Genomic DNA, 24,556 nt, shown 5'->3' with positions numbered 1-24,556 from the left:
AGCTGTATTAAAAGCTTGCTCACGGTGGTGAAAGCCCCAAAAACCTTCAGTTGCCAAACTTGGAAATAAATCCTACTGAGTTTAATGGGGCTTACTCCCTAGTAAATCTGGTTAAGATTACAGTGCAATTCTATACATGTTTACTCAGAAATAAATCTCACTGCAGTTCACTGGGATTTATTCCCATAGGACTATAGTTTTAATTAACTGTCAATTTAGGCAAAGATGCCCTGCTTCTCCCCCATCCCCCAAGTGTTAACTGGGTCTGTTCTATTTGAGTTGCTTTTAACACACCCATTCTTACTCTTCTCCCAGCATATTATCATATCTAGTTTTGATGTTTAAAGTAGGTAGAAAAATAATAAATGAAGTAGGAATGGTTGAGTAACACATCACTACTTACCCTTATGCCACTAAGTATATCCTGCAACTAAACAGCTGTTAAAGCTTCTTATTGTGTAAGAAAATGTGAGCAATTTCATATAAAGATCCTTTTAAAATCCTAATGTACTATGTCGATAGCTTCCTAAATGGACGGGATTAATTTAATGTAAGTGCAGATGTAATAAAGTACAAAAGCTTTGGAGCGTAAGATGTGCATGCTGGTTTTTCAAGAATGTAATCTTCCAGCTGGATATAAAAATATGAATGACAGCAACACAAAGTTTCTATTATGGTCCTCATCACAAAACACTTCTTTCTCAATCTCAACTGTAAAAATCTCAACTAAATATATATATATATATATACTTTAAAAAAACCAACATGGTGGAAGGACGCTCACAGAACCCAAACAACTAAATTGAAGTTCAGCTCAGAATGCTGAAGTATTCTGCAAATCAGCCGAACACTTTAAAAACAATTCCCAGTTCCAAAAATCACACAGAAATAAAAAAGGAGCCAATAACATGCAATTATCTCGTCATGACGAAGGTACATAAACATTTCTGTTCCCAGCATTAGCCCATTCCGCATCACTTGTGTTTTGTGCATGTCTGATGTGTCAAAGTATTGTGACGAGGACACTTTCTATTCTAGCAGTACCTTTGGTCTTTGAACAGCTAAAAATTGGTTGATGGTGCTGCATGTTTTTAAAGCATGATATATATACTGGCGCACAAGGTCCTGGATGGTTTTGGGTCCCAAGTGCTGAGAACCTCCCTCAAGAAGCCCTACCAACCCGACCCTGGTGAGGACCTGCCCTTTGGCAGCCTGGCAAGAAAACGTGCGCGCGACCTCATTTGCCTACGGCCCTTCGAGGATGTTCAACGCAACTTGACGAGCCATGTTCCCGCCGCGGCTTCGGCGGCGTTTGTTCCCAGGCAGGCGCGCGCGCGCTCATAGGGTCGGAGCCTGACTGAAGGGGAGCAGGACCTGCCATTTCCAGAGGCGGGCAGGGGGGTCGGGCCGCAGCAGCGGCTCTCCGGCAGGCCCTGCCCACCGTGTGGAGACAGGCCCGCTCTTTCCCCGCCCCCTGCCAGCGAGGGCTCAGTTCCCTTGGTAGCGACCGCAGTAGCGGCGGGAATAACGGGCAGAGCCTGAGGCACCTCCAGGATGTCGCGGCCGCCTCGGCGCGCCGTGCAGCTGGCGCCGAGCTCTCTGGCCCTGGTGTTGCGGCGCCTGCAGCAGTACCAGCAGCACGAGGAGGAGGGAGAAGCGGCGGCAGCGGCGGCTGCCCCGGGCGAGCCCGAGGAGGAGAGCTGCGGCGACGAGGCGAGCGGCGCGGCCGTCTTCCAGGCGTTCCGGCGCGCCAACGCCGCCTGCTACTGGAACGGTGGGCTGGCGCGCGCCGTGTCGCGGGTGTGGCTGCAGGGCTGGCTGCGGGGCGGCGTGCTCTTGCTGCAGGGCCCCGCCGCCCCGCTGCAGCTCCTCCGCGACGCCTGGCTTCGTAGGGCGCTGCGCCCGCCCAAGGGCTTCCTCATCAGGGCTGTGGGTAAGCGAGCGAGCGCGCAAAGCAAGCAGGTTGGCCAAGCCAGGGGCGCAGCTTCACCAGATCACCTGCGCAGCTGGGGCTCCGAAAAGAGCCAGCGCGCGTGCCCAGCTCCGTCAGAGTCTCTCTTGGTTCCTCCCTTTACTTTGCGGGTCCGATCCTGGCTCCGTTCCTTTCTCTGCCGGATTCAACCAGAACCGACTCCTGGACTCTTTATTTGCCAGGTTTTGCTTTAAACTGATTCTGGGCCCTTCAGGTTTTTTGTTTGTTTAAGGATGCTCTGAGTCCTAAAGCACGTGTGATAGTAAGGAAGTGCGTCTTGAGCACATGCTGAGTGTTTTTCTCCAGCTCCAGACTCATGTACAGCCAGTTTTCTCGTCTTAGGGTTTCTGATGCTAGACCAACATACCTAAGCTAAGGAGTTTGGATCTGCCCGGGGCTTGGTTGAGAGACTGCTTATGTTCCAGCTACATGTGGGGTTGTATACCTCACTGTTGTTTTGCTTGTGCAGAAGGCTTCCACTTCTGTGATGGAATGTTCCTCTCCCTGGAGGACCCTCTGGAGCAGATTCTGAGGGTGTGCATGCAGAGAAAAGGGAAGTCCCATTGCAAGAGTGGGACCCCATGCACAGTGTTGGTGATAAGCATTAGGGGTTGTTTTAAAAGGCGTGGTAGTGCCTTCTGCATGTGTAATGAACAGTTAATGTGTGAAGAGTGAATACAGACCTTATATAACATTTGGGAATGCAACTTCAGGGGACACTGGCTGGAACTGATGAACCTGATAAAAGCTACCAGGTGGAATTTGCTCTAGATGGCGACCATCCCTATGTGATGCAGTGTGGTGTGTAATACTTTCTCTGGTACTAAAAACTCGCTCTCTTGTGTATGTTTGTGGTAGTGTAGACTGAATGGCCCTAATGAGGCACTGCATGCTAACGGTTCACTATGTAAATTCTTTTAAAGCAGCCTCCAAGCATACATCTGGGGTCTGCATGCATTCAGAAAAGATTGCTTCCTTTCTCTCTTTTTTTTTTATAATATTTTTATTTTTCCATATAAACACAATACAACAAACATAGACATACAAAAACAAAAACAAAACAAAAAACATGTATCATTTCATATCCTAATTTCATATCCTATCTTCCCCGACTTCCTCATGCCTCCCCTTTCTGTATTCCAAATTCTTATCGATTGTTCAGCAAATCTTCCCTTATTTTAATTTAAATTTAGACTATTCTTCCTTATTCTCCTTGTCTTAACCATTACTAATAGTAACCATTTACTTTCCAGTCCAACATCATTCTAACTTTCATTAACTTTGTAATATTTCTTTAAATAGTCCTTGAATTTTTTCCATTCTTCTTGCGCTGCTTCTCTTCCCTGGTTTCGGATTCTGCTCATCATTTCTGCCAAGCCCATATAGTCTATCACCTTCATCTGCCATTCTTCCAGTGTGGGTAGTTCTTGCGTCTTCCAGTACTTCGCAATGAGTATTCTAGCTGCTGTTGTAGCATACATAAAGAAAGTTATATCCGTCTTTAACACCCCTTGGCCGACAATACCCAAGAGAAAGGCCTCTGGTTTCTTGGGGAAAGTATATTTAAATACCTTTTTAAGTTCATTATAGATCATTTCCCAGAATGCCTTAATCTTCGGGCAAGTCCACCAAAGATGAAAAAATGTACCTTCAGTTTCTTTACATTTCCAACATTTATTGTCAGGCAAATGGTAAATCTTTGCAAGCTTGACTGGGGTTATGTACCACCTATATATCATTTTCATAATGTTTTCTCTTAAGGCATTACATGCCGTAAATTTCATCCCGGTGGTCCACAACTTTTCCCAATCAGCAAACAAAATATTATAACCAATGTCCTGAGCCCATTTAATCATGACCGATTTAACCGTTTCATCTTGTGTATTCCATTTCAGCAGCAAATTGTACATTTTGGACAAATTCTTAGTACTGGGTTCTAACAGTTCTGTCTCCAATTTTGATTTTTCCACCTGGAAGCCAATTTTACTGTCCAGTTTAAACGCTTCATTTATTTGATGATAGTGCAACCAGTCTCTCACCTTCCCTTTTAATTTCTCAAAACTCTGCAATCTCAATTTGTCCCCTTCCTTTTCCAAAATTTCCCAGTATCTTGGCCACTTGGACTCCATATTTAACTTTTTAACTGCCTTAGCTTCCATTGGCGACAGCCACCTTGGAGTTTTATTTTCCAGCAAGTCTTTATATCTGACCCAGACATTTAATAGTGCTTTTCTGACAATATGATTTTTGAAACTTTTATGTGCTTTAACCTTGTCATACCACAAATATGCATGCCACCCAAAAATGTTATTAAAACCTTCCAAATCCAAAATGTCTGTGTTTTCAAGAAGTAGCCATTCTTTCAGCCAGCAGAAAGCTGCCGCTTCATAGTAAAGTTTAAAGTCTGGCAGGGCAAACCCCCCTCTTTCCTTTGAATCCGTTAATATCTTAAATTTAATTCTGGGCTTTTTGCCCTGCCAGACAAATTTAGATATGTCTTTTTGCCACCTCTTGAAACAATCCATTTTATCAATTATTTGCAATGCTTGGAACAAAAACAACATTCTTGGCAATACATTCATTTTTATAGCTGCAATACGGCCTAACAAGGAAAGCTTTAAGTTGGACCAAATCTCCAAATCTTTTTTCACTTCACTCCAAGTTTTTTCATAATTATCTTTAAACAAATTCACATTTTTAGCTGTCATATTTATACCCAAATATTTCACTTTTTTAACCACAGTTAACCCTGTCTCGTTCTGAAACCTTTCCTTTTCTATCTGTGTCAAATTTTTCTCCAAAACCTTTGTCTTAGACTTATTCAATTTAAATCCTGCCATTTGACCAAACTCTTGAATTATTTCCAAAACTCTTTTCGTGCTAGCTTCTGGCTCTTGTAATGTAAGTACTAAGTCATCTGCAAATGCTCTCAGTTTATATTGTTTAGCTCCGACCTGAATCCCTTTAACCAACTGGTCCCTCCTAATCATATTAAGCAAAACCTCCAGGACCGATATAAAAAGTAATGGGGAGATAGGGCACCCCTGACGTGTCCCTTTTTCAATCTTGAACTCTTCTGTAACCACATTATTTACAATTAGTTTGGCTTTCTGTTCAGAGTATATTGCACCTATACCATTCTCAAACCCTTGGCCTACCCCCATCCCCCGGAGGTTCTTCAACATAAAACTCCAAGAAATGTTGTCAAAGGCTTTCTCGGCATCCACAAATATCAAAACAGCTTTAGTGTTTATGTTCACTTCCAGCTTTTCCAAAATGTCAATTATATTCCTTACATTGTTCGACAAATGCCTTTTTGGGAGAAAGCCCGCTTGGTCCCCGTGAATCTCCTCCATCAAAACTCTTTTCAATCTCTTTGCTAAAATGTCAGCAAAGATTTTGTAATCCACATTCAATAACGAGATGGGTCGGTAGTTTTTAAGTTGGGTCTTTTCAGTCTCTGTCTTTGGTATAAGTGTAATGTAGGCCTCTCTCCACGTATCGGGTGCCCTTTTCCCCTCCATAATCTCATTGCAGACTTCCTTCAGAGGTTGTATCAACCCTTCCTTCAAAACTTTGTAATATTTGGAAGTCAGTCCATCCGGTCCGGGGGATTTGCCCAGCGTCATGCCTTGAATGGCATCTTCTATTTCTTGTGCTGATATCTCCTGGTTCAATATTGTCTTACTTTCTTGCGAAACCTTTTTCAGCCCATTTTCCTCGAGGAACTGTTGTATGTCCATTTCTTTCTGCGGCCCTTGTGTGTAAAGTTGTCTAAAGTAGTTCTGAAAACAATTCCTAATTTCCGCTGGGTTGCTTATGTTTTTTCCTTCCACTTCTATATTTGATTGCTTCCTTTCTCTCTCTTTCAGCCCCTTCGTTCCATAATTCCAAACTCTTGTCGTTCTGTGTGGTGGGAAGCCCTTGACTACAGTAACTCTGGCAAAGAAATATAGGGCAAGAAGTAAGCTGTTATCCCTTAGAGGACCAAGGTTTTATTAAATAAAGAAACCAGTGGAAAGGAACACCTGAACTAGGCATTTCTTCTTAGTCTTAAGTGATTTGAAGCAAAAAAACCAAACCAAACAAAAATCCTCCAATGTTTCCTGTCAGCTGGGGGTGCCATTTTGACTGTAATCTCTTCATTGCCTTATACCTAATGGGTTCCTTAGCTCACAGAAAGAACCTTGCGGTCATGCTATTGTGTGTAGGGAGATGGAGGGTGGGGAGAGGGTAAACAAGGATTTGTCACACAATGTAGGCGCTCCAAAGGTTAATCTGTTCCTTTCTTGCTGTCTCTGTGGAGCTAGGGAGAGCATACTGCTTTTTAATTGAAAAAGAGGAAGGGTCTTTTATTTCAGAGAGAAATATGCCCCTCCGGGGGCACTCATGTGCCCTCTTGATAAACAGCTAACTTCTTTAAAGAAAAGAAAAAAAAGGCATTCAAGCAGGATGAAAATATTCTTATTTTAACCACTGAGATGTTAGCAATCTTTTGCCTTGCCTCAGTAAAATAATTTTTTTAAGACTTCCTACATAAACCCATACACTTAAATATTTATATTTGTGTGGTTTCGCTTTGGTGAATATTAATCTCCCTTGGCCCTGCAAAATGGGGAGCTTGTATGAGTTTGGTGACACCTGTGTGCATAGTAAACCCAGTATTGTAGAGAAAACATTACTGTTGCCCTAAATGTAGCAATATTCTGCCATACCCTCTGGTGTGGTACTCTTGGTGCCATATTAAGTAAAGCCAACATATAAAGGAAATGGTTACAAATGCAGAATTCTATAAACATTGTTGTAAGTTTTCACTTAACAGCTATCTCCTTGATCCTGCAATTGGATCCATATGGGAGACTCTGGTGCCCATACAGAGTCCTGCTGAAGTTAACCGCCAAGTAATACAATTCCTTCAGTGTTAGCTGTTCAGGAATTTCTTGCAAGTGGTCTCATATTCAAGTGCTGAAAATCCATTGAGAAGACGACTGCACAGCATCCTTTGTTTTAAAAAAACTTTCCCAATTAAAGTAGCTGAAAGTTAGTATTTCCAGGTTTCTTGCCTAATTCTACAACTCTGTTTATCTTAGTTTGTTAATGTAGAATGAATGAGTTTCAAGAACTGTACTGGTGATGCTCTTGTGTGTCTTCTTATGTCCAGATGAAACAGGATGAGGCAAAAGTGCCTTGATTATTTGGGAGTTATTCTCCTTCTTGCTTCCTTGCTTCAGCCTCTGATTACCATCTTAATAAGGCTGAGGTTGATATTGGTAGAATCTCTGGCTAATCTGGTTTCCTAATATTGTACTAACATCACAAACATTCTTAAGAAAAATGCCAAATATTAAGTGCTTCACATTTATCATTCTATGCAACAAGTATGTAGGAATGGCCAGTTCTGGAGTCAGACTAGAAGGTGGCAAGGTCAGTGGGCAGAATTTAGTTTGTTGTTGAACCCCTATATATAGAATGATGAGGTGAGACAACTTAAAGCACAACAGAGGCACCTATACTTTTCCACTGCAAGGCTTCATTTTTAAATGAACAATCTCCTTAAGAGTTACACTGACTCTCATGTGACTTGAGAAAGATTTACCTATCTTCTTGCCTGTGTGCTGGAATATTTTCTCTTTTTCTTTATCTGTTACATGCAAGAAACAGCTACCCTTTTACCCTTTGTGGTGTTTGTCATTAGTCGATAGGTATTTTATTGCAAGGGACGCGGGTGGCGCTGTGAGTTAAACCACAGAGCCTAGGACTTGCCGATCAGAAGGTTGGCGGTTCGAATCCCCACGACGGGGTGAGCTCCCGTTGCTTGGTCCCTTCTCCTGCCAACCTAGCAGTTCGAAAGCATGTCAAAGTGCAAGTAGATAAATAGGTACCGCTCAGGTGGGAAGGTAAACGGCATTTCCATGCGCTGCTCTGGTTCACCAGAAGCGGCTTAGTCATGCTGGCCACATGACCCAGAAGCTGTACGCCGGCTCCCTCGGCCAATAAAGTAAGATGAGCACCCAACCCCAGAGTCGGTCACAACTGGACCTAATGGTCAGGGGTCCCTTTACCTTTTATTTTATTGCAACACCAGTATTTTCAAACATGCATGTCCATAATAAATTACAGTTGGATTATAGCAGGGGTAGGCAACCTAAGGCCCATGGGCCGGAAGTGGCCCATGGAGGCAGTTTAACCGGCTCACGAGCCACCCCCAAACTGAGTCGCCTGCTCAGCAAGTCCCCGCGCGCTGCGCTAAACCAGCACAATGTGGGGACTCTCTTCCACGGCTCCAGATTTTTGGCATCTGGGCATGCATAGAAGCAAATTCCGGCGCCATGGACATGCGCAGATGCGATTTCCAGTGTCACGCTGCGCCGGTCCGGTCCATGGAGGATCTCCGCGGGAGTGATCCGGCCCAGGCCCAGTAAGCCTTGCCGACCCCTAGATTACAGGACTGTACTGAGGCTTCCCTTAACAAAGCACAGAGAAGGGTGCTTTGGAGTTTGGATTACTGATTATCTTGGATCACTTTTGACATGGTAATGTGGCAGTCTGTAGAGTGGTCTTAGAAAAAGGTAACAGATGTGTTATGCACAGCAGTTAATCATTAAGCAATATCCTAGTTTTATGTCAATTTACAGGCTTGTTTGAGCCTGTGGATCTGAGGTGTATACATATTACAACAAACTACCTCAGCTTATAAAGTGGTAATTATTAACACTCGCACAGGAAAAATTGGAACAATAACTTTCTACAGAAGTGAAAGCTGAGAGCTGTTTATCCAGTGAGAGTCCTTTCAGGGCCCTTCCAGACGATAGTGTGCCCCCCTCCCTGTTTTATTCTTCATAGCCCCATCTTGGTCCAGTGCCAGTGGCACGATAGCCAGCACCTGCGTAATGTACTGGGAGTGTAGCTTTGCACAGGAGGATAATATTTCTACTTCTCCCTCCCTTTTAAAAGGGGAAGATATGAAGTTCTTTCTGCTTCCAGAAAGTTAAGGAAAAAGAAACAATAAGGACCTCAAAACTGCAGAGCCCTGCTGGCGATACCTTTGTTTCAGTGTTAGAAACTCAGATAGATAAGCTAATTGCCAAATGGCACCTTAAACCTGGGTTATTGTTTAGGCACTATTCCCCCAATAATGCTGCTGCTGCTGCTTCTTCTTCTTCTTCTTCTATTAACAATGATAATAATAAATTTCTATATCGCTTTGTAATTTAAAGACAGAAATCTCAAAGCGGTTTACAGCACATTAAAACATCAAATAAAACAATACAGAATAAAACAAATTCAAGCTTCGAGGAAAATATTTCAGATCCTTCTCTAAGTGACATATTTATTTACTACGTAATTTATATAGCTGCCCCATAGCAGAAGTGGTCTAGGAAGCAAGTGTGGTGTAGTGGTTAGAGTACCAGACTAGGACCTGGGAGATCAGGGTTCAATTCCCCACTCATTCATTAAGCTCTCTGAGTGACCTTGGGCCAATCACAGCCTATTAAGATACCTCACAAGGTCATTGTAGGCATTAACTGAGAAGTGAGGGTGAGCCATGTACTCCTTGGAGAAAAAAGTGGGATATAAATGCAATAAATAAGCTCTTCTGCTAACCTGCTTAAGAAAGCTGGAGGGGCCAGCCAGATGGAGATGTCAACCTGGCATCCAAAGATCCCCACATGGTTGCAATTGGACCCGCAGCAGTCGCAAAACGTGCCTGGTGCCTGGCTTATTTCTAATACTGCTTTGTTTTTTATGTTTTGTGGGCCATGGCGATATCCACAGAGAAGTTCTCCTGTGCAAGCCTCATTACAATGCTCTTGTGGCATTCCTGTCTAAAAGAATAGGATTTGTGCAGGACATTCCACCGCTGTCCAGGCAAGCCAAGCCAAGGTGCTTTCCCCACACTTTTAATTTTACAACAGTTGAAAATATTGTGCTTTCAAAGCTCAGGACTAACATTAGAGCTGCATACCAAGCTACACAGGACAGACTCCTTTGGCCCAGTAAGCCATCTCCTCCTCTTACATCTGTTCCTTTGTGTTTTCCCGCTCCCTGTGATGTCTTTCATTCCTGCCTCATTCCATAAAAACATCCAGTTGCCTGTTGAACACGTTCCTGTGACTTGCCCTTGTGGCTTTTACCTTATAACGTGTTCCATATGTTTGCTGGGCTTTGAGTGAAATGGTTTCAATTTAAACCTGTGGTTCCTTTCACTAACCACCCCCACCCCAAATATATCCTTAAGGGCAAGAACAAGGCCTATGTTATATAGGAGCTTCAGGAACACAATCGTTTGCCGCTGACGTTTGTGCCTCATATTTTGATTGCTGAGCCCAAATAATCCTTCCTTCCTTCCTCGTTTTAGCTATTGCTTGGTATCGTGTTCTAGGTATTCCTGCATATCCTCTGGAGTACTTTGGTTTTAGGTTTCTTCAAAAATCAATGGCCCCTTTCAGTTGCTGACACAGTAATTTAAAAGATATCAGTCCTGTGAGATGGCTTGTGCTTCATTTTCCTATTCTGCTACGCTTTCTTAGTCCTATTCAGAATTAGGAATGGTTCATATGATCACTAACCATACACACAGTTCCTTTGCCTTGCCCAGGACTAGATCACAATTTACTTGTGCCAAACTGATTTCCTGAGGGCTCCAGCAGAGCCACAGAACAATGTGCCTAAGCATACTTTGTGTGTGTGTGGTGGAGCTCTCATAAAATATTTGACATGGAACGATAGAAATAGGGGTCCCCACAGAAAAGCAACCAGTAATGTGCTTAGTGGTTACATTAGCCAGCCGTCTTTTGATACAACCTTAGTGGCACCAGATAACTCACTGTTTTTCCCTCAACTCAAAAAAGGTTATGTGGCATGGCCTCTCTCATTCTCCTTTGTTGGAATGAAAGTACAGCAGTAATTAGGGAGGCCCAAGTGCAACTCTCCACTTGGCCATGAAGCTCACCGGGTGACCACGAGCCATTCATCACCTCTCAGGGTAGCCTTTCTTACAGGGCTGCTATGAGGATAAAATGGTAATGGGGGGGGGGAGGAAACCGTGTGTGCCATTTCCAGCTTCTTGGAGGAGAGGAATTTAAATTAAGAAATAAATTAGCCAAAAAAGAGAGAAAGATTGTGCAACACACTGTTTCCTGCAGTACAGGCTTCCCCCCACTTATGTGGGGGTTATGTTCTGGGCCCCTGCATGCATAAGTGAAAATTGTGCAAGTGGGAGAGCATCTTCTAAACATAATTCCTCTAAACATAATTTAAATGCCCTCTCTGCATTTAAATCCAGCTTCCCTTTTTGACAGCAGCCCATTGTGTTGCACTAAACTTTTGAGGGTCCCCCAACTTTCAGTTTGTTTTGGGGGTGCACGAGAACCAAGGTTGGAAGGGGTGCCAGAAGATACCTTATCCCATAACACTTTAGATCCTAGCCACTATTTGTGGGGAATATTTATATGTTCATGAACCAGTTCTTTGCCCTTCTGTTAAAGGAACTGAGAAAATTTTCACCTGGTTAAGAATTAACCACCTTTTAATTGTCTGGTCTTGTAATTAAACCTTTATCTACAGAGGATAATGATTAAAAGGCAGAAAATTAACAGATGTCAACTAGTGACCCTGTAATTAGTACTGGGTTTAGGTTATTGATGATAGATGATGTTTGTGGTATGTTATGCTTAATAGTGAAATTGGTGCTATATGCCACAAAGGCTTGTTGTTAGTAAACAACTGTAATGCTGTCTTGGTTTGGTTTCAAAGTTGGGAACAGGTTTAGAAACAGCCCCCTCCCTGGTCCAAGTAGCACTGGCAGTGACTGATTCAATTTCAATTTCAGTGCCAGTTTTTTAATATTCATCTTTCATAATTTCTGTTTGAAATAAGATTTTGCCAGTGGCCACCTTTTACATTTTATGGCATTTTCTGCAATAGTTAAAAAACACACCATAAAGCAAGTAATGGGGTGGGGGTAACAGGGGGGCGTAAGAAAGAAGTAATTGATAATGAGGGAAAGCAACAGCTTTGGTAATGCGAAATTAAAATGTGTATCATCATTTTGAATACTTGGGCAGCATGTGCAGTTAGGAGCATTACACTGGGATGTTAAAATGCAAGGAAATGTGTGTTTTGTTAGCAGCACACCTGAGCTTTGCTTAAATGCCGAAATATTCATGAAACTTGTTCTAGCCACTTGTTCTGTGGGACATGTCGTCTACCAATACCGCATGAGCTTAATGAGGGATGGCAAATGAGCAGGCGGTTGTGTTTTTCTGCTGCTTGGATTCCTTCCATGACTGCCTGCCTTTCATCCGTGTTTTGAACCCACCTGGCAAACGAGCATAGGTTTGAAAACTCATGGCCCATTAATGCTGGACTTAAGAAGTCCTGTTTTGTTTTGAAAATCATTCATAATCATTTCATGCATTCGTACGTTTTAATGATACTCTTATGAAAAACATCGTCTGAAATCCACAGAATATCCTTGTAATGGATCAAATAGTTGCTGAAACAGTCTTTCAAATACTTTTGCTAATGCTAGTTGCTTCTGCCTCATTAAAAGGCTAGCCAGGGACGGCCTGCAAGCAGGTCAAAATGGAAACAACCAACCCTGTTTGTTCGCACCATGTGGAAATTAAGAGGTATACTACATCGTAACATACTGTTTAAGCTCCTGAATTGATCTGAGCCTTCTCTTTATGCTGTTGGCAAGAGCAACATCCTGTGACAATTAACAGAGTAGGGAGTTTGTTTTAAATCTGTGCTTCTTGGTTTGAAATAAAACAAAACTAACCAGTTTTGGCCACAGGGAGAGGTGGCCGGGGGGGGGGGGGAGGATGGGGATGAAAGCCATGGTCTTTAAAAAGTAGGTGGGGGTTGGTTGGTTGGAAATTAACTTTGAGATGGAATTGGCATCAGTCATTATTCACCTATTTAAATCCTGAGTTAATCCTATACTCCTGTTAATGGAGGATAAGGATTTATTTGATCCATTTGACTGGTGAGGCAAGAGAAAGCCAGTCACCTAATAAATCGCCTATCACTGCCAGACAGATCTGTGAATACTCTCATTGCACCTTTTCTCTCTCTCCCTTTTAATTAGCAGATGAGCTAATAAAGGACTAAGTGTGTGTTGCAATCTGCAGCACGATGACATGCCATCATATGTTGATGTAATCTAAAAATGTGGAATTAAGCATAAATACATTCAAGCAAGCAATTGAACGGTGGTCAAGGTAGTTGTTTAACTGAGCAGAGATGCCCAAGTACAGTCATACCTCAGGATGAATACACTTCAGCTTAAATATTTTCGGGTTGCACTCTGCGGCGACCCGGAAGTAACGAAGCGCGTTACTTCCGGGTTTCGCTGCTCACGCATGCACAAACACTCAAAATTATGTCAAGGGCTTGCGCGGAAGCGGCAAAACGCGGCACGCGCAGATGCACAGTCACGTCCTATGCTCGCTTCAGGATGCAAATGGGGCTCTGGAATGGATCCCATTCGCATCCAGAGGTACCACTGTAATCGATTAGGCTTTGTTCTCATACTTCTTTTATCACAACTTTAATAACTGAAATGATTGCAAAAGCATCCTTATCTAATACATGGTGCTTTATAAGTCATCAAATCCAGTTACATCATGGTACAGTAGAAAGTTTTGGTTATTTTAATTTACTTGGATGATCTGGTGCCAATTAAAAAAAAATTAATTAACAAGCTTTATATACCAATTAATCATGAAAACTAAGCGGTTTACATGAAACTGAAGTCAAACCTAACTTATGTAGCAGCTAACCAAACACTGCAGCATTGAAGAGAATATAGTGGGAAGGAAGCTCATAAGCAGGAATTTTGGGGTTTGCCATTTATCCTAAGCAAATGGACTCTACAAAGTTGAAGTCCAAGGCAGCAGTTAAGCAGTAGAATAAGGGACAGGCAGAGCAGGAAGGAGGGCAAGGTTGCAGTGAATCGGTCCAGCAAGTTGCTGCAGGAAAGTCCTAACAGTGATCACCAATGGAATGCCCAGGACCTAAACTGGCCTGGAAGAATTTACAGCTTCATTTAAAACTCCTAGCCAATTGGGAGACTTGGAGCTTCTATTAAATATGATTCCTCATTCATGAAGCTCTTTGAGTTACAAATTCAAATGAAGACTTGCTACATTATTAAAATACTAATTAAATGTGGCCCAAATCCAAAGAAAGCTTAATATACAATTGAAATCAGGAGGACCTGTTACTTGCTGCTATTAAATGTCCCATTAAGTTCAATGATGGGACCTCATAGTGTGACTTTCTTTGGATTTGAGTGCAATGCAAAACATTGTGTTAGAAGAACTGGGGCAGTGGAAGAACTAGAGGCAAAAGGGCAGAGGTCTTATGTAGAATGGAGCATTTTTAGAAGAAAGGAGGACATTGTCAAGTTTGTGCTCCATCCTGATCTTCAGTTGTAACCCCCCCACCCCAGGAAGCTGGTCCTGTAAGGAATAAATTATTAATTCTGATGTCCAGATATAAATAAATAGAAGCACCAGCTCCTCAAAAGATACAATGCGCAAAACGCAATTTCACAAAGTTATACAAATGTCTACAGCCAATCTAAAAACAAGAAAGAGGAAGCTACACTTTACAGAGCCATCCTTTCCCTAAGATTCAAAGATTGCTGGAGAGTGTTAGGATAAGGCAGAAATGCCTCTCCACCGGTGGAAAGGAGCTTTGCCCAGGAGGGCAAGGGACATCCACTACACCCACGAAAAGCTCCTCTGGCATTGCCTGCAGTAGCTAACATGAGGGCCTGAAATGACATTCTGTGGGCTGGAATCAAAGGAGTCTCTTCATTCCTCCAAGAGGCTTCAGGATTGGGCTCATCAACTACACCACATTGACGCTGTCATAGTCAATTCTCCCTCACTGCTTTCAGTGGGGTAGACGGCTTTACAAAATATGGATTATCCGGGCCAAAAAAAGAAAGACACCCCCTCGCAACATGTCTTGCTTTGTAATTGGTTGACAATCTACCACTTCACTCCCACCACCACCACATATTTATTATATATTTATTTTATTTGCCACTTTCTACCCAAGTCCGAGTGATTTGCAGCAGTAAAATTAACACAAATACGGTTCATGCAAGTACAAAAGTTAAGATCAATAGCGGCACACTAAAAGTGACCATTCACTAAAATCATCCTGCCCTTTTAACAGGGAGTGCTCCACCTTTCAGCTTATAAGGTCAAGTTGCCACTGATGCTTCCAGTTACCATCTGGCAGGAGCTTATATTTCTCTAAGCATTTATTGTTTTGCAGTGGTCCAAATGACATAATTAGCAACCCGTTCTGTTATGTGACTTGGAAATCTCACTACCACATTGCAAAACCTGTTAGAATTTGCCTTTAATTTCTAACGGCTAGGGCTATATTTATTCCTCACACATACAATCTAGCTGTGGCTCTCTGGTAGTGTCCGCTTGCTTCCTTTTCTTTTTCGAGAAAAGTTGCTTGTCCTCATTACCACTCAGTGCATAAGGGAGGTGCTCCAAAAGGATCTCTTAAAATTGGGTAAATGGGTATTAAAATGGAAAATATGATTCAATTAAAAGTGATGTACCTAGGACAAGAAATCCTAACTTCACTTATGCATTAATAGAGTCTGGACTGGTAGTTCCTAGCCAGGAAAGAGATGTTGGAGTCGTGATAGCTCAGGCTTCCTCAACTTCGGCCCTCCAGATGTTTTTGGCCTACAACTCCCATGATCCCTAGCTAGCAGGACCAGTGGTCAGGGATGATCGGAATTGTAGTCTTAAAACATCTGGAGGGCTGAAGTTGAGGAAGCCTGTGATAGCTGAATGAAAATGACCTATTTATCTTTGTGCTGCTGATGAAAACTGATTTAGGCTGCACACTTACCTGGAAGTAAGCCTTATTTAAAACAATGGTACTTACTTCTGAGAAGACGTGTATACTGTTTGCTGGGCGCAAACACAGCAGCTGCTTTTTTGGAGGAGGATAATTTAGTGCAAGGGAAGCAAACAAACAAAAACCTTTATAAATAAATAAATAAATAAATAAATAAATAAATAAATAAATAAATTCACACACACCACCTCTGTGGCTGCTATAAAGTAAAAAACAAACTGTTGTGAGATGCAGTTCTAGATCTTCCAAGTCTCCTGTAATTTACTCCTAAGCATAATCAGTATTGTGAACTACCAAGTATGTTCAGCTTCAATAACCTTAAGTTAAAGTTGAGCTCTAGTGTACAACAGATCTCTTGACCATAACAGATATGCGCCGACTCGCTCTACATCTGAATCGGAATGTTGAAGGGAAGACAGAAATGTGCTACCTGCCCAGTGAAGGCACCATTAATCCAGCAACACTCAAGTTACAAGGACAGAACAAAACATCTTTTTATGTTGGTGAAGCGTATCTGGAGACTTTTTGTTCCCTATGTTTTGTTATCTGACTCTTGTATTGCAGATGACTTTCCCACATTGAGTTTCGGTATATGCTCTGAAAATGCGTTCTCGGATTTCGCATGTGTAAACAATTATCTGTGTTTGAGTAGACTGGTAAAATCATTTGAGGGTCAATAATACATGAATTTTTGGCAGGTTGCCTAGGCTGGAGTTTGTGAAGTTCTTTTTTTTTTAAAGTTACTTTGCTCACTGTAGAAGTTGAGCTGTATTTTTGCAATCAATGGGGCTTGCATTTGCTGTACCTGATGGGTGCCAGGTTCCTTTGTTCTGGGCCAAAACAAATATTTTTGTTAAGCTTTAAATATATTGTTATGAGAAGTGCCATGCCAGGAGGTGTGTTTCATTTCTGCCACCACAGAATGGTAAGCATTATATTCCTGTTGGTAACCAACCAATAATTGCTAGGTGCATGGGTTTCTGGTGCCAGGTCAACATATTTATAGGATTGTTGAAGCAGAGATATGACTTTATGTTCACATTTGTACAGACCCTAAACTAGATGTGTGGATACACCAGTGAGTGGAATACTTTCTAAGTAAAGATGGTACTTCTGAAAGCTGATGGTACAGACTTGTGCAAACAGAAGTCCTCTTGCAGGGCTTCTGCTGATGGGACTTGTTAGGTGCATCCTGCTCAAAGTGTTTGCAATCCAAAATAGCTCTGGATATGAACAATGACCCCAACTGTTATGGTGTCTGTGTTTATCCCCTATACAATTCATTTGTGTAGATTAACCTTTATAAACAGATGGATAATCTTGATCTTTCAAGATGCCCTTTCAAGATGGGTCCTGCTGTGTTTGTTAAGCTGAAAAATATGAGGGCTTGAGCAATGTTTTAACAATAGCCCGAGAGAAGCGTCATTGGGAAGAAATTAGTCCGCCACATATGCTGATGCTGGTCTACCTTTTGTTTGGAACCTTGGCTTTTCCTGGAAAACTAACTTTGTAATACTGTCAAAGATAGAAAATAGCCATTTTAAGGTGTGCTTTGCAAGAAACTGTGAAACCAGCTTCTCCGTTTACTGTAACTAGCCCCAGTGTTGTACTATTCACAGTGTTTTCTTGAATTCCCATTCCACACAAAGCAGGCTGACACTGATTTATACACCTGCTGGTAGTAGCTTAGCAACGTCATAGAGGAAATTCTTAGGAACTTCTCTAAACACATTCTGTTAAACAGAACCATTGCCAGTTGTAAAACAGAGGTCAAGAAGTGTTTAACAACTTCTTCAAAAGGGACTGTTGTTTATTTTGTTGACTTAAAGAGAAAATAATCCTAAAGAGACCTTTTCCTGCCCTAGCTGTAACACAAGACAGCTGTTTTGAGTAGGCTACATTTAATTTAAACCTCAATTATATTGCATTACTCATTGAATCGCATAAATGTCTTGGGAAGAGTTCTGTAACACCTTCTAAAATGTTTAAACAGACTGAGTGTTTCACATAGTTCCAAGGAAAACTTAGTGTTTTCACTTCATATGGTATGTATTTGGGGAGAAACCAGAGAACTTAAGTGATGGTCTAAGCATCCGAAGACACATATCTGCCTGCAGCATCTGCTTAACACGCTTCAAGATGTTTGTTTTTGAGCTAATAATTGCTAAAATGGCTTTTATTTCTTTAGAACTATGATCATTTATCCATCATGCTGAAGCTAAAAGAAGCCAACATTTTGAAAGGGCAATGGGGGGGGGGGGGAGAAATACTGTATTCCAAAGTAGAAAGGAAGTTCATTTCTTTCCCCCCCCCACCCCTCTCTATTCCTTTTAGGTGATGTATCGCCAGTGCACATGAATCCCATTTCACAGTCCCAGTTCGTTCCTTTGGCAGAAGTCTTGTGTTGTGCTATATCTGATATGAATGCAGCTCAAATTACCGTTACACAGGAAACCTTACTGGATCAGCTGGGGAAACATTACCCAGGTAATCTGTTAAATCATGGGTTGTTGACACTTCACATAAACATTGGACTCAAGGGGGTTTGCAGCTAGCAGAGTGAAAGAATGCATGCTGTCTGGGACCAGGAAAGTAATTAGAATTCCCTTTGTAAATCAGATGAAAAACAAAACACAGGATCTAAGTGTTCTAACTCACACTGCATTACAAATCCGGGCTGCCAGCTTGCAGTCATCAAAATTCATGGGGGTTGGGAGGAATTAAATATCAGGAGCATAAGGATGGTTGTGTGAAAAGAATGTGGGCAAAGAATATACCAGATGAGCAAACCTACATGATACATGTGTTTGTCACAGTAACACTTTCCATTTTCAGTATATTATATTTACATCCAAAAACATATAAGTAGTCTTTAGTGTGTGTAATTTTTTTTAAAAAAAAGATCCCTCATTAGGCAGCACCAAGGTGCCTAATAATATAATATCCAACTTTCCTTCACACTTGAGCACAGGAATGAGAAGCCTGCGTCCCTCCATACTTTGTTGGATTTCATCTCCTATCAGCCGCAGCCAGCACAGCCAATGGTCAGAAATGGGAGCTGTAGTTTAACAACATCTGGGGGGCCACAGGTTGTGTTCCCCTACCCCAGCTTTAGCATGAGTGAGAAACAAACCCAGGATGAAGCAGTGCAGATATGAGATGGGTTGATTCTCAGCGGCTGAAACCCCTAGAGATGGAGCAGATCCATACACCTCTTTTTACTTCCCCCTCATCAGAATGAATGGCAGCCATTCTGTGTGGCAAAAGTAGCATGCTGGAGACAGCTGTAAATACCGGCACTGAATGGCCTGGCCCTTGTACACTTTGTGTCTGCAACATGGAGAGCATGCAGGAACCTCCCCGCAATAGACTCCTGTGTCAGTCTTCCTTCCATGTATGCCCCACACATGGTAATTGCAGGCAGTTTGCTGATTTACAAATAAATGGATGTTATGAGGCTTCACCTTTACAAATTACCCTTTGCTGAACTGGAGCAGTAAACTTGCCTTTTGGTTAGTCTAGTTGCGGGAAATGAAGTTGTGGGAGGTGGCTTATATTAAAACAATGAGTTTAGCTACATCTGTGCAGAATGTGCCTTTCCCTCCTGGACTGTGGCAGAAATCAGAACCTGACTGCACTTCCACTTTTGGGTCCAAGCACTCTTCTGGGCTGCAAATATATTGGCAAACTGCCAATTCTGCACTTTGCTTTGCTTTGTTGTACTGCAATGTACTGCTCACACTCTTGAGTCAAAATTTGCTACTAATCTGAAGGGAATTGTAGGATGTCAATGCTGAGTAAGCCCCCTTTGCCCTACTAAACGTGTTTGCTTCTTAACTCTAAAAATGGCTCAGCAATTTGTGTGGGACGGGTTTCACTAGCCATGCTGGGGACTCCAATGAGCCTGTAAGGATTGAGGATGGATTTTGTCTGCAGGTCACGCATTTGAAAAACCTTCGGTTTGGAAGCATTCTAAATGTGTATTTTATTGTTCATGTTTTGAAGCAACCCCTTTAGTGTGTATTTGCTGCCCCCTCTTGTCCAACCGGGAGAAGGCATATTGCCTTTAGCATTAAAGGAAGACAATTGTTCCATATAAAAATCTATGGTGCATCCATATGAATAAGTTAAAGTCAGAAATCAGTTAGCTGTAAGCAATCCCCCCCCCCTTTTCCATTTGGAAAAAGATTGGGGCTGCAGTTGTATGTGCACTTACTCAGGAACAATTCCCATGAAACACAACAGTAATTTATTCTGAGAAAGCACACACAGGAGCAGGCTATAACAGTGGTTTACAGCATAAATTTGTTCTGACCCAGAAATGTGGTAAGAGTTATAAACTATTTTTCATATTGACTATGCCACAGAAATGACTAATATTATACTATCATCCCTTTTATTCTAGGTGTTGCAACTCCCACACATGATATTCTATATAGTACACTTGGGATGCTAATTAAAGAACGGAAGATATATCACACTGGGGAAGGATATTTCATAGTGACCCCAAATACATATTTTATCTGTAATAATGCTATGAAAAACAACAAGAGGGTCCTTTTTGAAGATAATTGCCCTCAAGAACCTTCTGTTACATACCTTGTAAGCGTGGAAGATGCTGCAGAACTTCTACAAAATAATTTCCCTATTGCATCCCACTGCAGATCCTGCCATTGTTTCCCTGGGCAAACTGCAGTCAATGAGCAACATGTCAGCCCTCAGCCTAATGGGAAAAGTCAAAAAGGGTCTTGTGAATCCAGATTTTCAGTTCAGAATCAGGCCACCAATACACTTGTTGAGAACCGTTCTTGTGGAGCTGCTCACTATATGCAGTCAGGGAAAGAGAAGGAGAAGATTAAGAAGTTTGGTCTTAGCCTTTTCTGGCGCATCACTTCCAAGAAAGAAAAACCAAAAAAAGTGCACACTTCATTTTCCGCCCAGTTTCCTCCTGAAGAATGGCCAGTCAGGGATGAAGACAATTTGGATAATATCCCACGTGATGTTGAACATGAAATTATCAAACGCATCAACCCTGTGCTGACTGTCGACAACTTAACCAAGCACACTGCATTGATGCAGAAAATAGAGGAGCAGAAAAAATATATCAGTAAAGGAACCTCTACAGAAGTGTTGACAATGAAGCACAAACACCTTCCCAAAGGGTTCACTCAGAAAAAACAAAATAAAGCTGCAAAGTATCGCAGGAAACTGCAGTCCAACAAAGAAAAGCATGTTAATAAGTCAACAAGGGAGTTTAAAAGTGATGACCAGATACCAGCTAATAGCAAACTGGAAAACTGTATTGAACATCCATCATCTTGTATTACAAATGAAACTATAGTTTGCAACCAGCAGTTGTGTGAGGATGCAATCAATGTTGAATCTCACTTTATATACAAAAAAGAAGTTACTAATCCATTTAAAGATATTTCTTGTAAAGGGAATAGGTCAGCGAAAGGACATAGGAGTCAGAAAAACTATGATGTAAAATTCGGAGCTCCAAGATCAGAGAAGAATTTCCCACAGTCCTGGTCTCTGGATTCCTCAAGAACTGTGGACTGTAAAGCTAAGCAGTCAGCCAGCATCAAATGTGATGCTGAAGACGACAAAATGAAACAGTTAAATTACCTACAGTGCAAGGTTTTACAAAAAGAAGTCAAATATAGTTGTCTGGAGGAAAGTGCAGCTTGCAAAGGTAATTTGCATAGAAGGGCAACCCCAAAAAGTATGGAGATGCAGGCAGTGTCTAACACTTCTGCTGCATTTGTGGATGAAGCAGTAGTGGAGAAAATGCATCCTCAGAACTCCAGTCAAACTCACCAGTGTGATCAAACTGGCTTGCTGGGTCAAACAGCACACCAACTAACTGATACCCATCTTCCCAGTGAGGCAGATGCTCAACAATTTAAACAATCTGAAAATATTGTTGCTCACAGACAAAATGACAATTTAAAGAGTGAGTGTACTAAGATGAACAAATGGCTTGAGTCTGTTAACCCACAAAATGAAAGATTCACTTATGATAATCCGACTCCGTATCAAGAATTGGATGATGCTAACACTTGTAGTTCTCTATATCATGGTGATGAAGAGCAACATGATGTGGATTTGTCCAAGCTGCAATCCAGCCAACTCCCATATAATTCTTCAGATACAGGGAAGTGGAACAGCATAGAACAAGAACTGGGCTCAACTGTGTTGGGAAATGGAAGTGTTAATTCTCACTTCTCAAGGTACAGAATTGATACAGTCGGGGTTGGTCCCTGTGAGTGTGAAGAAAATGAATTCCTTGGTTTTTCTAGATCTAAGGATAGCTTAAAAGAGTATCAGAAGATGAGCCTAGGAGGAGGAAGTTGTGTGTGCCACCAGCTATCTCAGTTTGCCTACAAAAGCAATGAAGAGCGAGAGGATGTTTATGAACATGGGCAGACACCTGATACGGCTGAACCCTGTTTGTTTGATTTCTATGATGTGCATGAGGCAGAGACCAGAGTTTGGCAGAAGTCAGTAAATGAAGTGGGTGGAAAATTAGCATCCTTGATGCTGCCACCAAAAGGCTGGGAAATTAAGACAAATGATACGAGAAAGCAACAGTTGTTGGATAAAACTGATGCTGCAGTTCTAGATCAGTGTGTCCAGTATGAGCAAAACCACTTGGAAGGGACGGGAAACCACAGTATAACAGGAGACAGCGGGATAGATTCTCCAAGGTAAGAACAACTGTTACAAGTGACTTTCTTAAACACAAAGAATGTTAATAGTATTTCTTGTACACATATGTGAATCGAACTTCAAGGGTTTTTTTAACAGGGCCTTCAGCTGTGCACTGCAAAATGCAGATTGCCTATTGGCACAGATAACTCTCAACTCTGTTCACATGGGCCTTTCAGGACCTTGCAAGGCTGGGAAAGCACAGTCCTATAATGAAACATGGCATTTTCCTTGTCCTTGAATGCAAGGAGTCCTCATGAATGCTTGGATAACTTTGTCTACTTAAACAACCTTTAAAATGCAATGCTATAATTGTCACATGTGTATAAATGGTCAAATCATGTATACCACTACCAAATTCTGAATGGCAAAGGTAGGCCATTGTATTCAGTCAATCCTGATGTAAGGGACCTTACTACATGCCCAAGTGTCTGCAGGGATAGCAGGTGGTAGTACAGAGTACTCTTACTGCAGCACAGCAGGTGGAAGAAGTCCTCTTCTCAGTACTGTCTCTGTACACTTGCTTCTGTTGCTCAGGAACAGCACCGATAAAGAAAAGTGGAAATCGGGTACTGCAGGAAGGCAAGAAAAGGCCAGGCAAGATATCCCAGTAAGTGGGTCTGGGTAAACTGTCGAGTTAAATGATGTATACTATCCTTCACCAACCTGGTGCCCTCCAGATGTTTTTGGCTGTGGCTGATGGGAGTTGTAGTCCAAAACATCAGGAGGGCATCAGGTAGGTGAAGGATGATGTATAAGGAACACTTGCTGGCTGCATCATATTATGACTCCATATTCCTTACCCTTCAATTGAAATAAATACTGTAATTTCCATAATATTCTTGAGCTGATTCAAAATAAAGATGACTTTTTTATACTTGTGTGCCACCCAGTATTTCTTTTAGTAATTTATGGAGAAATAAGTCACTCTGAATGTTTGAATATGGAAAAAATAGGTTTCTTATTTAATCTTCTGTTTTACAAAATAATAATTTTTAGAACACAAAGTCTGGCATCTGCGAATTCTGCCATCTTAGATGGACTGAAGAAAAGACGAAGTTTTCTCATGAACTTGGAAGGCATAGAGAAGACTATACATAATGGAAAGACTCTGACACGAAGCTCCTTGCTTCAGTTGACTCCAGTCATGAACGTTTAATTTTTCTTACCAGGTTTTGATAATTCCTTTGTAAATATGTTAATATACTTACTGTAAATTCTTTGAACTGTCATATACATTAAAGTAGGTAAGATCATTATATTCTCGTAATAAGATGTATTAAAACTTTGTAATAAGAATTTTTTCCAGTGACTTTTTCTAATGTTTTATTTCTAGTAATAAATTATATTGCAGAATCGATGATCTCAAGTTGCACTTCATTCTGATTGTCTCCACAAACCATTTAGGATGCCAACTTGTTCCAAGAGTCCTATGACTGTGCTAGATCAGTCCAAGCCATGAGCCTAAGGGTATTTACTGATACACCTCAAACTAGGAGTTAGTGCGCATGCACACAAACACACAAACAAAAAACCCCTTAGCTGTGCAGTGATTCCAGTGAACTTGGTGGTCAGGATAGAAGTCTCATCTTCACATAACACAAGTTTATTGCAATTTGCTGCCACAAGCTGAGATGATGGCCGCTGGCTCAGATGCGTTTTAAAGGGAATTAGGCAAATTCACAGGGTACAAGTCTAGCTGATATTAGCCATAACAGTTAACTAGAATACAGTATCTGTGTTCAGAGGCAGTGTATCTGAATACCAGCTGCTGAGGATATACAATATAGAAGAGAGCTGTTGCCTGGTTGGTTACTGTGGGAAGCAGTAGGATGCTGGACTAGATTTGTCTCTGAGAAATTCTTAAGATTCTTAAGGTATCATTAGAATCAAGTCAGCTTAGGAAATACATGATCCTAAAAAAAGAAGCTGCCTCTCTGCCATAGGAGCCAACTCCAAGGGGCG

At 41.7% G+C, this 24,556-nt stretch overlaps 1 protein-coding gene across 3 annotated transcripts; it reads left to right on the top strand.

Annotated features, from left to right (window-relative positions):
- Positions 1 to 1,160: 1,160 nt before the first annotated feature.
- On the top strand, positions 1,161 to 23,948 carry STOX1 (storkhead box 1). Of its 3 annotated transcripts, XM_083614459.1 has the most exons (5): positions 1,837 to 1,933; positions 5,845 to 5,936; positions 18,215 to 18,367; positions 20,286 to 22,590; positions 23,591 to 23,948. In XM_083614459.1, the coding sequence occupies exons 3-5, from the start codon at positions 18,235 to 18,237 to the stop codon at positions 23,748 to 23,750; spliced, it is 2,598 nt and encodes an 865-aa protein (XP_083470585.1). In that variant the 5' UTR covers positions 1,837 to 1,933; positions 5,845 to 5,936; positions 18,215 to 18,234; the 3' UTR covers positions 23,751 to 23,948. The 3 variants fall into 3 exon arrangements, with proteins under 3 accessions (XP_083470584.1, XP_083470586.1, XP_083470585.1); XM_083614458.1 differs by lacking the exon at positions 5,845 to 5,936 and having other exon boundaries at positions 1,161 to 1,933; XM_083614460.1 differs by lacking the exon at positions 5,845 to 5,936 and having other exon boundaries at positions 1,181 to 1,933; positions 18,215 to 18,589; positions 19,418 to 22,590.
- Positions 23,949 to 24,556: the final 608 nt, after the last annotated feature.

The sequence above is a fragment of the Podarcis filfolensis genome (genome assembly GCF_964270895.1).
Source record: "Podarcis filfolensis genome assembly, chromosome: 5".
NCBI lineage: Eukaryota > Metazoa > Chordata > Lepidosauria > Squamata > Lacertidae > Podarcis > Podarcis filfolensis.
The sequence above is the reverse complement of the archived record's forward strand: the minus strand, read 5'-3'. Positions and strand labels throughout refer to the sequence as shown.